The sequence below is a fragment of the Grammomys surdaster genome, unplaced genomic scaffold, assembly GCF_004785775.1.
Source record: "Grammomys surdaster isolate TR1022 unplaced genomic scaffold, NIH_TR_1.0 139, whole genome shotgun sequence".
NCBI lineage: Eukaryota > Metazoa > Chordata > Mammalia > Rodentia > Muridae > Grammomys > Grammomys surdaster.
Window position 1 is genome coordinate 12010763 of NW_021604597.1, and position 15213 is coordinate 12025975.

Genomic DNA, 15213 nt, shown 5'->3' on the forward strand with positions numbered 1-15213 from the left:
TTATGTCTTACTTAGCATTTCTATTGCTTTGATAATAATCAAATGCAACCTGAGGACAAAATGGTTTGTTTTACTTAAATTTCCAGTTCATAGTTCATCACTGCGGGAAGTCAGGGCAGGAACTCAAGCAAGGCAGGAACATGACGTCAAATGCTGATGCAAAACCATGGAGCAGGCCTTCTTACTGGCCACTCTTCATGGTTTCTTCACCTTGCTTGCTTTCTTATAGTATCAAGAACTACCTGTTTAGGAAAGGCACCATGACCTGAGAGATAGGCCCTCCCCAACCAATCATTAATCAAGACAATACACCACAGATTTGCCTACAGCCAATCTTATAAAGATATTATTTCAAGTGTGTTTTCCTTTTCTCAACTAACACTAGCTGGTATCAAGTTGGCCCAAGACTAGCCAGGACAATAATATTTTATTGTAATAAAATGTAATTTATATAGTTACATTCAGAAGCAACCACAAGAACATATATTTATGTAAGAAAGGACGTGATGATAGAAAAATATATATCGTCCTACAGAGAGAAATATGGGATGGTTGAAGCATAAATTACATGGTGGCTTACAAGAGAGATGGACCAAAATGATAGAAAGAATGGGAAAATTGGGACAGGAAAGAAGGAATAAGTTTTCTTGCTTGATAGACCTCTGATTTTTTGAAAAAGTAGTAATATTTTGCACACATACATTGACAATCAAAAATAAAAAACAAATTATGATAAAGCAAACAGAGGTGTTAGAGAAGAAAAATAACAAACCTAAATAAAATGATAAAGTTGCATCTTGCCATTAACTATAACCTAAAGATAAAAAGAACTGCAAACTATGCTGAAGTTAATTATTGTTGTTGCTGTTGACTTTACACAGGGCTGTGTGGGTTAGTGATTATGAAATCCTTTAGATGACAGTATTAGGCGAGAATTAAGTATATTTGTGAATAAAAGCTAGGTTTCTCAGTATTGAAAAAGATGTCATAAACAAGGAAAGGGAATGACTTGAAGAGTTACATGGGAGCTAATTGCAAATGCCAGTTGGACCGACCACTTAGCTTTAAATTGTTCTTACAGTGAGATTATTCGGGATTCAGGTGTGTACATAGCATATACAAAGGAATTTCTAATCAGTATTCAATAACTATGTTTTGAAGCAAAACAACAACAACAACAATAACAACAACCATTAGTAACAATCAACATTTATCTTCCAACTTTGTGTCTCTAAATACCTCTATTTAACAAAAATCACTGAAGTTCCATGGAAAAGGATCAGGTGTGGTCAAGGAACAGTAAAAATGATGTTTATTTTATGCTGCCTGAAAGTAAGAAAAGGTTAAACTGATTATCATGGTTTGTTGAGTGGATGTAGACACCAGCATCAAATAGTTCCTAATGGCCAAGTCTACATAACTAAAGAATAAGATAGTGATGATATGCATTACATCCTATGGATCGAAATACATACATATGAATGTAATGTAAATAAATAAATGCATAAGGAAATGCCTGGATGGGAGACATATGTACAGTAGTTTTGCTCAAAATATGTGAATTTGATTTAATCAATAGAAAACATCAGCAATTAAAAATTGAAATTTATCATAAAATGCAAAGGAAATTGAGCTGGTCAATATTTTTTATGTGTCAAGTCATGAAAGACTCAGGGGACAAGAGGAGATGTTGACAACCAATGCAGTATGTGATCATAGATCAGACACTGGCTCAGAAAAGCCACACAAATTACCATGGGCAAAATTCATATAAGATTGGCTTCCAACTTTTGGTAAGGGCATTGCTATTTTTAAAATGTGTTAACAATAGTGGAAGCTGTTTGAAGAATATAGTGAAGCTTTTGTTCTATTTTTATAGATGTTTTTAAAGTTCAAAAATAGTTCACAATAAAGTTTTAAAAAATATGTAGGGAGTTCCTCGTCATTTGAGGTCAAGTAAGAAGTAGTCACTTAACAGAGAAAGAGGTGTGAGTTAAGCTTGACTGGTTGTTGTCTATACAAATGTTTACTGAAGCCATTGGCTCCTTATTTCTCTAATATTGACAGAATTCTTGCTTAAGAGCTGAAAAAATTGGATTCTATACAAGCCTTGATATAGATAATCCCCCTGAACTTGTAGAAAACAAGCAATTAGTGTACTGTAGCCAATAGTACATGCTAAGAAAATTTAAAAGTGTTTTATGAAATTTCTGAGTTCAGAATAAAACTGTCTTAGTACAAATTTGTGTTTATTTATGACTTTCCTGTTCCAAATAGTCACTCTACAGCATGCCAGATAAAGGTACAAAAGGTGATCACTTTAAATGAGGTAAAAATTATCCTGGTGAATTGAACAATGTTAGATTCCATAGTAACATATGTGGCATGTGTCAAAAGCAGAATTGTGTTCTATGAAAAAGCCCAGTATCTATAGGACAAAATTCAAATGTACTCAAGTCTGGGTGGTTAGAATGAGTCTATTTTCTTTGCTTATTATCTATTTTCTAAGTCCTTTACAACAATTTCATATTACTCTTATGACAAAAATCAGAAAGGCCATGTCTCTATTAGTGTAATAAAATTTCTTGTCTTTGATCTCTAAGTGATGAAGTAACAGTTCAAATGAGTAAAAGTGGTTAAAAATAAAATATCTAAACTTTCAGGTAGTTATCTGTACTAGAATGACTTGGTAAAGGCTACAAATAAATGTGGTAAGTGGATTTTTTTTTTTACTATGGTCATTTTAGTAAGAAATGTCAATAATTACTGTTTGATGAATTTCAGCCTCTAGAGTTACTAAATTGACAATGTCCCAACAAATATTAAAACATGAACAGTTGTACATTTTTAGGATTAGGAAAAATGTGTGTATCAGGAGATTTCCCTGTAGTCTTACCTAATAGATTATATATTAAATGGAAGCTTAAATATAAGCTTAGATCCATTCTTTAGTAATTAGAGCCCAAGGAGTGCTACTTAAGGTTTTCTGTTTTTCACATATTATTTTTATTCATTTATTTTTCTTTTTATTCTTTATAGGTGGTTGCTATGTAGTATTGACAAGTCTAGAAACAATTCCTCTTCTTCCTCCTTTTCTTCCTCCTTTTCTTCTTCTCCTCTCCTCCTCCTCTTTTATTTGCTGTGGGTTTAAGTATTTGATGTTTGGTTTTGTATGGCAGAACTGCATGCAAACTTGATTTGCACAGGAACCACTTGAAAGTCTCCTAGCACTTCAATATCTTGGGCTCCATTATTAATCTACACAATCCCAACTTCTCTCTTAAGAGTATCTCATTTATTCATGAACACTCTGATCTTAAAAAAAGAACCCTTAAAATCATCTTCTGTTTGATCTATGAAAATTATTTAATGAAACAATAATATGGAAATACTCTAGGAACACATATGAATTCTGAAATTTGTGAGAAAATCACAAAATGCATTTTTTCTTAAAAGCACAAAAAACCAAAAATTAAAAATACATTAATACATAAATAAAAGCAATCATTTTAAAACATTAATAGGCAAGGTTCTCATATAGCAACTTCAGTGTCTTGTAAAGCTCAGTATATTACTGTGTAAACTATTAAGTTATCATTGTTTTCAGAGCAAAGAAGCTACTTGGAAGAAAGGTTAAAAATAGAAAGTCACCATCTACATCCATGTGATATTATTAAAAAGATGTAAAATATAAAACCTGTGGTCTGGTCTAGGGAAAGTTCTGATAAGCCTTCCAGATCCATCTGTGTTTTGTTGATATTTATAATTCAAAAATTTAAAATGCTCTATAAGATTTTTAAAAATAAAGATTTTATAATTTTACCTAATTCTGATCTTGAAAATCATAAATAATCTCATACCAACACTTGGATTTACATCATGAGTATTTCTTATTATTCTGAAGCTTATAACAATATTTCACTTGCTGTCAATTGGTTTCTTGAAAGTTTTACCTGTTTTTAACCTTGAACAACCTGCTTACTTTATCTCCAATCATCTTTCTCATTGTTGTCATTTGGAATGAATTTCCTAAAGTACTTGCTTATCATAAATGTCAAAATGTTCATATTCAATCAGCAAGTCTTTACAATTGAAGGTCACCTAGATTGACCAAAGTTTTCAATTTGCATGTGTCATTTTACTTTTTCATTTAAAAAGAGCTGTGAGCAGGAACATATACTTATATGCAAATAAATCTACTTTTCATTTTAACTGGGTATAGTTAGATACATACACTTCCTATAACAAAAACTTTTAAATGAGGGAATAAATTACGATATTTGAGATAGTGCTGACAACACATAATTTAGAACAGATAAATTATTTACTGTTCACTGAAAAATATACAGTCTCAGAAAACTATATGCCATATTGTCTTAAGAAAGCTTAAACTTATAAAAATGTATACCATATTGTATGGGAAAGACACACTTGTGATAAAATAAGACAACAGAAAAGAATGAGTTGAATCCATGACAGATTGTACTAGCATGCTTCTCTGTTGTGATAACCACCAGGACTGAAAACTGAAAGAGAAATGGTTTTACTTGGCTCACACTTCCAAGTGACACTCATCACAACACAGGGTCAAACTCAGGCAAACATTAAAATAAAACAATGGAGGGGAGGGATGCTGCTTACATTCTTGTGCTTTGGCTCATGTTTAACTAGCTTTCTTACATAAGCTAGGACCATCTACCTATGGATAGTGCTGCCCACAGTGGGCTGGACTCTGAAACATTGATAATCAATCAGGAAAATGATCCTATAGCCACAGTTACAGGTCAGGATAATCCAGGACAATCTTTGGATCAGGTTCTTTCTTTCTAGGTGACTCTAGACTGTGTCCATTTGACAATTAAAACTAAGTAGCACAAAGACAACAATCTTTAAGGGTCATTCTGGGTGATGAGTATCAGAAGAGCACATAGGATAGGGGCATTTTTTATACACACAGACACACACACATATATACACACAGTCACACACATACTCACACACATGTGCATGTGCACTCATGTGCACACGTGCGTACACACACACACACACACACTTCATTATGAGAATTACTGATTTTTTAAGCTCAAGAAAACCAAAAGGGTTCATATACTTCAAACACAAACTAATGATGAAAAGTATGGCAAGTCCCCTGTTGGCCCCCGAGTCTTAGGATTCTAAATATAAGGAACATTTTATTCTTTGATCTCTATTTTTGTTTGCTGTAATAAATTTATGACAAATATTTAACTTTTTCTGAGATTACTAATTTCTAAAAGAATATTTGAATTTTTCTAATGTTTTATATACTCATTTGGATATTTTGCTAATTTTTAAACAATGATATGAAAATGATAGTATGAAAATATATTACTCATACTTAAAAATACACATTTGTACTTGTGGTTTGTGGTGATACATTTAATCAATAAATCCATTAATTCTAGCAGAACATTTCTGGAGTTCACATTAATCACAGAGATTGAGACAAGTTATAGGGTTTCTATCACACCAGACAGAAGTCTCCTTCTCCCTAGTAACTTTATAGTCCTCAAACAAGGGTCATTTGATCAAATATGAGGGTTTAGAAGGGACACATTTATATCAACACAACACTGAAAATGAACAGATTCCAGATTATTCATAGGAGTTTGGAATCAGAGGAGAGTGGATAAATATTCAAATGCAATTTCTTTTAATTTTTATGTCATCATCAAACCATACTTCTTAAAGAAAGAAATGGGACATTTGACATTGCTTGGAATAGCTCACTAGAAGGCATCCTGAAATAAATTGTGTGTACACCTGTTAACTTACTTAATCAATTGATGCAGGAGCTTGAGCTCTGGAGTACTGTCTAAATTTAATCAGATTACTTGAAGTTCAAGTAAAATGCCTAATACTTTTCAAAGATTCGACCTATGTCTACTGACTCCAAAACATACACATTTCGACTGAAAAGGTAAGACTAAAATAAATACGATTCCAAAGATCTTGAATAAAAGTGAGATACTGTGGAAACCAACTGAGACAAAATCATCCTTGGATTTTATTAAAGGAAACAATAAACTCACCATCTTTTCACATGGTTGTTTAGTTTTACTTTTAATTTCTCAAGAAGAAGGGCCTTTAACCCTACCTGGCGAGGCGTTCGTTCAGACTTACTCCTGCACCACTCCCAGTCTGAAAGATCTGGTTTCTGATTCTCCTCATGGGACAGTCGTCTCTCTGGACCTTCAAAAAAGGTGGTTTCTCCATAGTTAAGATCGCTTTCTGTTTTAACAGAAAACGCACTCCTTTCCTCTGTCATGGCCTGTTTGGGCTCTGGGATGTCAGTATTTGTACACTTGTTGACACCCTTTAGTGTGGCGCTGTCAAATGGTGGCGTGGTGCTGATTTCCACTGTGATGGTATTGAAGACACTGCGGTTGTCTTCCGGAGGCTCCGTTGTAGCTTCACACTCATATTTCTTTGGGTTGTGATAGGATATTGAGTTTTCATCATCATCACAGAAATCTGCATTTGCTATTTTATAGAGTCCATAACTTTGTTGGAACGATAGATTGAATTCAAAGCCTTTCCTCTTTGCTGAATGAAAATAAAATTCTACAGTTAGAATGGTAGATACGAACAGCATTGGATGTAAATTGTGAGCATGAACAGGCACTGCATTTACCTGACTACTCTTGTAATTTATGCAAAGGCACATGACTCACACAATTTAGTTACCTTATTAGTCTGAGCCTAATTTCTCTCACCCGATAAAAGTTTCAAAAGAAGACAATCTAAAAGATTCAGTCTTATGGCAATTTCATATGAATTAAACTTAACTACAAATTAGGAATTTATCAAATGTATTCAGTTTTCCTTTCTTCTTTTTCAGTTCATGGATTTTTATAAATTACTTTGGAAAGGACTATATTTTCTATTAAAATTGATAAAATTGATTAAATAGTCTTCATATTATGAGCTGTTATACATATATAATCCCTTTATGATTTTTTTCTGTAATACTTCTGACATTTATGTCTATAAAAGCACACATTAGAACATGTTATACCACATAGCATTTTAACTTCAAAAAGACACCTTTTCAGTGTGTCACTGTATAGATGAGGCTGTGTTGAATTTTCACGGTAGTACAATCTGTCCTTGATTGCTCCAGCTTTCTGTCTCATTTTTGGTGCTATGGGTGTGAGTCACTCTGTCTGACAACATATACATTTCTTTTGCAAAGAAACTTGTAATGCATTTTTTAAAAAAGTGAATGCCTGTGTAATTCTATGAATGGGTACATTTTTAGAGTATTCATAAATCTGAATAATTACAAGACAAATTTAGTAAGAATGAATAAATTATTATTTAATAGTCAGAAGAGCATATTTTGCAAACATAACACTATTAATTGGTGGGTACAGCTCCAAGTCTTAGAAAGGGGTGTGGCAGAAAAAAAGACACAATTTTTGAGTGTGTGCATCAGCCAATTACAAATAGGCTTATATCTAAGTGGTAATAAAAATGCATTTGATGTTTTGGGTTTTTCATAGTTTAAAATATGGTTTGTTTCAAGAAGACTTTCTACTTTGATAGTTCAGTATTTTACAGTTAGGCATTTAGCTATCTTTGGTGGAAAAATTATGAAAGGCTATAAAGTTTTTATGGGAATAATACATAAAATTTGATTCACTTTGTAACACACTCTAGTGGCATTCACATACTCATTCTATTACAGAAATGTTCCCAGTGCCAAAGATTTATGGCTGAGTCTGCTTTCTGAAAAATAGAATTTGTCAGTATCATTCATTTTTGTGTGAGCCAGAACACAAATCAGAAAAATTTGTATCAAAAGAAAATTGAAAAGTAGAAGCAGATGATTATATTCTCTATGCTGTGATCTTTATAGTTCTACTTACTCATAGTGAGTAAAATTAAATTATAATATTTAACTTATTTTAGGACTGAGAGCTGAAGAACTACAAGAATGGCACAATTATTCATGGGTTTTCTTTCTTCAAAAGAGATATGAAGTGGCAGACTTGTAAATCTAGAACCATGTAGAAAATAAGGATAGTCTAAAACATCAACTTTATTATCAATACTTGGCTGTATAGTGTCAGCTGTATGTTGAAACTCTGAGATACAGTGAGTAAAAAATGTGCAACATCTTTAAAGGGGTCAACTGAATGTGCCATTGGGGAATGTGCCTCCAGGTCAGGAGCATACAAGGAAGTCTGAGGTGAATAGAAAACCAGGGATCAGTGAGATGAGTAAGTAGGGAAAAGTGTTTGCCATTCAAGTTTGATAACCTGAGTTAAAGTCTTGCGCCCATAGTAGAAGAAAACCAGCTCCCCAAAGTTATTGTCTTACCACCACACTCTTACAACCACAATCACATACACATTACATATCACACATAACAACAACAATAACAACAATAATAATAATGCATATTTAAGAAAAATTAAAGTTGCCATAGTCATTATGAGATGGTGAATTAACCATGTTGTTTCATGGTAGATTTACAAAATGGAAGTATTACTTGGCCACTTCTGCAGAGAAAGCTAATAAGATAATAGGGCAACCACCTTTGATTACTTATTTTACAAAATGATTTGAATTCAAAATATCCAATTGAAGAGTTCAAGTGATTGTCCTCTATATGAAATTGCTTTATTGTTGATCAGACTTGTGATAAAAATATAGTAGCAAAAGCAGAAAGGCATAGATATGACATTTCTAGGTCAGAGCCTGTACATCAGTTAAAACCAATGAAAATGTTTTGGAGTTATTTAATTTTTGTTTTAATGACTTTCCTTCACAATAAAGGTAAACCCTGTCTGAGGTATCTGATGGAGATGGTTGATTAAAATCATGTAGAATAGTTGACAGTCAAAGGGCTGGAGACAAGATTTTGAGGGTAAAGTGTTTGTTGCTTAAATATTACGTATAAATGTAAAATAAAGAGGAATAGAGAAAGCATCAGAAATCAACTTCTACATGCTCATATACAGAGCATTATACCCACATCTTCACATGCACACAGAAGTAACACACACACACACACACACGCCAGTTAATAATCAAACTTATGTTGAACCAAATGTCAGCATTAGAGTCAAAATTGATAACATTTAAGCTCTGTAAAAAAAAAAGTTGTCTTTTAAAAGTTATGAACAGAAGATAGAAAAAGTTGAATGCCTAATAGGAGCCAGCTAGGTAATATTAATAACTGATATTCCAGTGCATGGGTAATGGGAGTGCCCTTGATTCTCTCTCAGGATCCTCAGTTCTGGCCACTTGCTGGGGAGCAGCACTTTCAGCTATGTATTTTTGAAGAAAAGGCCAGATACACAGTTTTGATATGAAATATCCTGACCTTAATATATTGGCATGTAACTAAAACTGCTTTTTTTAACTATTAAAATGGATTGCTTTAGTGAGAGGAGAGAGAGGGAGAGAGAGAGAGAGAGAGAGAGAGAGAGAGAGAGAGAGAGAGAGAGTTTTCTATAAGGATATGTTCCCTGGTAGGTCAGCCATGATCCAGTGGATGGCCCTATACTCAACAATGTATAGGTAACATAATTTGGACTTAATGGGTTATCTAAAAAAGGAAGGGCATGAAGTTGAGGGAGGTTATGGATGTGGGTGTGGAGCTCTGAGAAGTTAGATATATGAGTGGGGAAATATGCTAAAATACATCGCATAACATTCCTAAAGAATTAAAAGTTTCATATTTAAAAAACCATGTCTTTGACCCAAACCTGTCTCAGTGGTCATTCTGTCTCTTACTAACCATGCAGCACAGTGCAAGAAACATAGTAACCACTGCCTTCATAGGGGACTATGAGTGGGTGGGGCAACATAGAGAAACCATGTTGGAGATGGAGTGGTTGGGTCAGGATGTTCCTGACTCAGTAATACCAGCTGAACGGGATATGACTCAAGCAGATCTTTCTCAGACTTTATTACTTTGAAAGTTTTAGAAAGTTTTAGAATGTCTGACTATATATATATTTAAAAAAAATGTAGTTGAGCTGCAGTAAAGGTTTCCGAGTAGAGGACCACCAGTGAGATAACTCAGTGGATAAGGGCACTATGGTTCTTGAAACCCATGTAAAGACAGGCGAAAAGAACAAACTTTTCTGACCTCTTTTGTCCCCTGGATCAAGCATATATCTGTCATTTCTTGCCAACAATCATTTCATAATAATTACATTACTTTATAAAAGAAGTAATTTTCACACATATCTCCAGGAACTCTGATTCTGGAAAGAAATAATTTGAAAATATGACTTTTGATAGAGAACAGCTGATCTTTTTTAGCTGTTTGCTTAAACAAGAAAACATCATGTTAATCAAAATTTGTAAGTCTGAAAGCCATATCCCACACTCTATGTGAAACTGCTGTGTTAACATTTACATGAACGCTTTTTGTTTTGAGATAATATATAAACTCCTATCCAAAACAGAAGAGAATTTTTGTTTCTGCAAATCGATTTCTTGTTTCTTGTCTTTTTGTCGTCATTTAATGAAATGGAGACATATGCTTACACCTTCTATATTGAAAGATGACCTTTAGAATGCATGGATTAATGTAAGTATTTACTTTCCTCGCCTCGCCTTGCCTTGATGATAAACAGTGTAAAGAGGAGATATTTTTCCTTTGTTAAGGAAAAACAGTGAAATATAAAACTCCTAATGAATTCATATATCTAGCCAATATCTGGCCTGCATGAGGGTAAGCAGTTTGAGGGGCACAGAACTCCTAGCGATGGAGACCCAATGGTGATACTTCCTGCTACAGGCACACATTCTTATTTTATTCCCCTTGGCATCGTCTTGATTATAAAAGGGAGTGGAGCTGTTTGACTTGTGTGTTTAAATTAGTATTTCTCTAGCAATATTATTTAATGCCACATTTTTAAAAGCTTTCAGGGATTGAGGGGATGGCTTAACAGTTCTATCCCTTGCCACACAACAACAGGATTGAAGCTCAGGAACCATATGAAGCACAAATGCTGGGCGTCTGTGATGGTTTATCTGGGTGTAGAGGCAGGGGATCAATCTGACTAGCACCAGCTGTGTTGTGGGTTTGACTGAAGAGAGCTGTCCTTTAAAAAATGAAAAAAGAAGAAAGAAAGAAAAAAAGAAAGAAAGAAAGAAAGAAAGAGAGAGAGAAAGAAAGAAAGGAAAAGGAAGAAAAAAATTGAGTGATTAATCATGGACTGTTCCAGATATCAACTTTGGGCTTTCATAAGCACATACATGTGCACATGTACCCACTAACATAAGTGAACATGTATACATACACACACATGTATGTACACCACATACATGAAAAGAAGAAAAAAGAGAACAGTTTCATAATCAAAGCTAACTTCATTTTTTATAATTTTAAGATAAATGTTATCAAAAGCAATGGTGAATTTGCCATCTATCACAAATAAAATATTTTTAACAACAGAAATATTTTTGTCAGGAAATATCTAGATATTCTATAATTTAAATATAATCAATATATGAAAATGACCAGTAATTAATATTTATAAAAATCACTTTGTTATAGAATTATTTGCTAAAAATACTTTGATATTCTTTCATTTTTACAACCCTAAAATCATCTGAAATGAACTGTTTATTTAATTTATTTATTTTAAAGAAAATATACTTGGTTATTGTGTTCAAAAGGACAGTTAGCAGAAGAGTTAATTGATTGCACACTAATGAACCATCTTATTTTATTCAGTGGATTGTATATATTTCACCTAGGATGGCAAAAAGGTCTTTTCCTTTTTAGTAGATCAAAATACACAGCTCGTTCCTGATCTGGTCCTGCTTTTTGTCCAAGTCACCTTCTCATTGAGAGAAGTAGGAATCATATTGTTTCTTTTAATCAGATGACGTGGCCAGATAGACTCTATCCCACAGCCTTTGAATACTACAACTACCCTCCCCCTTCTAGCCACATAAGCAACTTTTTAAAGGAATGACACAGTGCAAAAACAAGGACAACCAGAAACCCCCACTCCATTTTAGCTTGGGGAATTTTGCTCATTGGCTAGTTTTCAGGATGTAACACATTTCCAACAGCCAGAGGAACACCCTAAACATTTATTGGGGGGTGATTTTTTTTCAGGACATATACATATATACATACATACACACACACAGACACACACAGACACACACAGACACACACAGACACACACACACACATCATCATCCCACAAAAATTTCTAGAAACTTAGGATTAAATAATGAAAACACTTTTTAACTGTTCTATTGCATAACAATGTGTTACTGGTCAGGAGTTTTAAGCTGGTTGTGGAGTGTATCTTTTTTTTCAAAGGCAGTCTGCTCTTCAACACTGTTCTTTATATGTAGACTTGGGAGGAGAGACTGATTTTTCACTCTGGGCTAAAAACGAGGATGGAGGTAACATATAAGAGTCTGTGTTTACAATAAAGTGTTGAGTTGAATGAACCCTTTTCTTACCTAAGAACATCACCAATGAATGAGCACTTCTCAGGGATGTTGTAAACCTACTCCATCACTAGGCTAAAATTTTATCATTTCTTTTCGTTATTTACCATTAGCATGTGTCCTAGGATATTTCCCTTCTACCTCCAATAACTTTCTCAATAGACCACTTATCTGTACTTTAGTGTAGGTGTGGTCGCCCCGCAGCCACTGCGGAGGACTTACACTTTTTCCCATCGAAGGCAACGGAGTAGGTGTCTGGCTGGCAGTTGATGATGCAGCCACAAGGCAAGTGGGCCCAACGTTTGGACAAGACAAACACTGGTGTTACAATGTTGGCCAGCAGGGTTAGTAGAAAGCTGAGCATATCGACAGGAAGGCTCTGAAACCCCACCACGTGTTTTACCACCATGAGGATCTGAAAGGCAAAGAATTTCAGTCTTAAACCAGAATCCTCTTTCCCACTTTCCAAGTCTTTTTTAGAGCCCTAACTCCATTCAAGTCCTCTATTGAAGGCCCTAAGTTTGGTCTATAGGAGCTCTGTTTCTGGACCACACTCCAGGGGTTTTGTGGCAGGATTCTGGGGACAGATGAGGTACACCTGGGTGCAGTAGAGCAGACAGAGTTTAATTTCCTTTTTGAATGCTCTGTCTACACCTGCTGCGATTTGAAATTACTAATCAAGAGGCAGGCAATCAATAAAGAGATGCTAGGCAGGGAAAGGAAGGAAAGGAGAAATGGTGGGACCTGTACTAGAAACACCAAACTTGTCTCTTCTTGTTTCTAGGTCTCCATCCTTGTGCATTGGTCACAACATGAGCCATGATCACCCCACTCCCCACCCCTCGCTCTAGGACACGAGGAACAAAAGCTAATTTTTGTCCTCTCTTCCTTTTCTCCACCACATTGGATCACACACCGATGTCTCTTGGTGCTAGAGATGGTCAGCGTCCTTACCAGGCAAGAAGAAACTAGGAATAAAACTGCCAGAGAAGGTTGAAAGAAAAACCCTTTTACTTCCTCCTTCCCTTTCTGAATATGCCCAGATTTTGCCTAAGAGAGAGATCATCTTTGATCACTATCTAGGAAAATCAAGTCTCTTGTGACTGAAGACTCTCCACTCTTCTCAGATTGAAAATTACTTAACAACTGCCCACAGCTTGGTAGTTAACTAGTCCTCAGGTGAACTGCTTTCCTCCGGACCTGTCTTCAGAGTCAACCAATGCGGTTTTATCCTCACATCTTTGGGTGGGTGACTCCCCAAACCCGCGTCTGGGCTCAGCTTACACACCCTCAAATGATAAATACACTCACCATCATGGGCAGCCAAAGGATGACTTTCATCAGCGCTAGGATCAAAGAAAAGCGCTTCTGTGCCAGGCTCACTGGGAAGCTGTTGGTGCCATGGGGAGTCCGGGGATTCTCTCGCTTGCCGGCTTCAGCACCGGAGGCAGCAGGCTGACCGGAGCTAAACACCGTGTTGGAGCTCGGGGAGCGTCCCCCAGTGCATCGCAGAGCAGAGATCTCAAAATTCTCTGGCGACAGACAGAGCACTCTTCCCCCAGCAGCAGGGGTCCCAGGAGTAGAGGCGCCACGAGAAATTTCCTGGTAGTTGGCATGGAGTCGCGGCGGCTCCTCCGAGCACAGCAGCTGATGAGTGAGAGGGACAGAGAGAACCGCCAGGAGTCCGAAAGCCGAAACATACACCGCGAAGAGAAGCAGCACATAGGAGCTGGAGCAGTCTGTCAGGCAGCCCCAAGGCGTGCGCTCAAAGACACCCCAGCCGCACAGCGGGAGCGAAGCCAGCAGCAGGCTGACTGCCCACACAGTTAAAGCCACACCAAGTACCTGTCCTGATAGCCAGAAGCTTGACTGACTCACCGTCCTGTGCATCGTGTAAAAGTTGTAGAAGACTATAAGAGTCGCCTTCAAGTTGCTGGAGAGGCCTTGGCACATATACAGTAAGGCAGAGGTGGTGCACAGAGACTGGAAGTAGCTCGGTGCCTCTTTTGTCCACTGCAAAACCATGAAGATGGCCACTGACAAGACGCTCAAGAGATCATCCACAGACCAAGATGTCACAAGCATGGACAAAACAGTTCTGTACTGCATGGTCAGCAGAGAAACCAGTGAGAAAATGCTGCCCACCAGAGCTGCGAAAGTCATTATACAGATCAGGCAAAAGAGAGAAAGAGTCAGAGTTGCTGGCGAATTCATAAGGCCGGTAGAATTATCACTTACTTTCCACAGGTTAGAATCATTTGTTAAGTTGCTGGGAAAGGAAGACATTTTCCTTAATATTTTAATTTTCCTCTTCAACGAGTCTGAAGATTTTTCTCAGAGCGTGAGAGTTGCAAGCAGATGTCATTTCTCCTGACAAGTTTTTCTAGATGTTCCATGTGTTGGTCCAGACATGTCTCCGGTAGAAAGATCTGACTCAACCCATGTTTTAAAGCTGTGCTCCATTTCAGGCGTCGATAAGAAACTTTTTAATATTTTAAGTAAAAAAATCAAACAAAAACTTCTTTCCACCCACCAAATTTCAGACAAGAAAGCAGGAACTCCTCAGGCAGATTGCAAACTGCTCATGTGTGGATGCTGTGGTTTTTCCTAAGGAGGATCGCCAGCTTGATGTGATCATTTGGGAGAACAATAAATAAAAAGATGCATCAGTGGATCTGTGGCAGAGGTTGTCAGGTAGGTCTCAGCTCAGGGGGAGAGAGAGAGAGAGAGAGA

At 36.2% G+C, this 15213-nt stretch overlaps 1 protein-coding gene across 1 annotated transcript in view; it reads right to left on the minus strand.

Annotated features, from left to right (window-relative positions):
* The window catches only part of Gpr149 (G protein-coupled receptor 149), a 50705-nt gene extending 35939 nt beyond the window's left edge, over positions 1 to 14766 (minus strand). Inside the window, exons 1-3 of the mRNA XM_028763449.1 lie at positions 13792 to 14766; positions 12703 to 12895; positions 6137 to 6585 (exon numbers count right to left, since the gene is read on the minus strand). Of these exons, the coding sequence (XP_028619282.1) occupies positions 6137 to 6585; positions 12703 to 12895; positions 13792 to 14766 (1617 nt within the window). The remainder of the gene's footprint in view (positions 1 to 6136; positions 6586 to 12702; positions 12896 to 13791) is intronic.
* Positions 14767 to 15213: the final 447 nt, after the last annotated feature.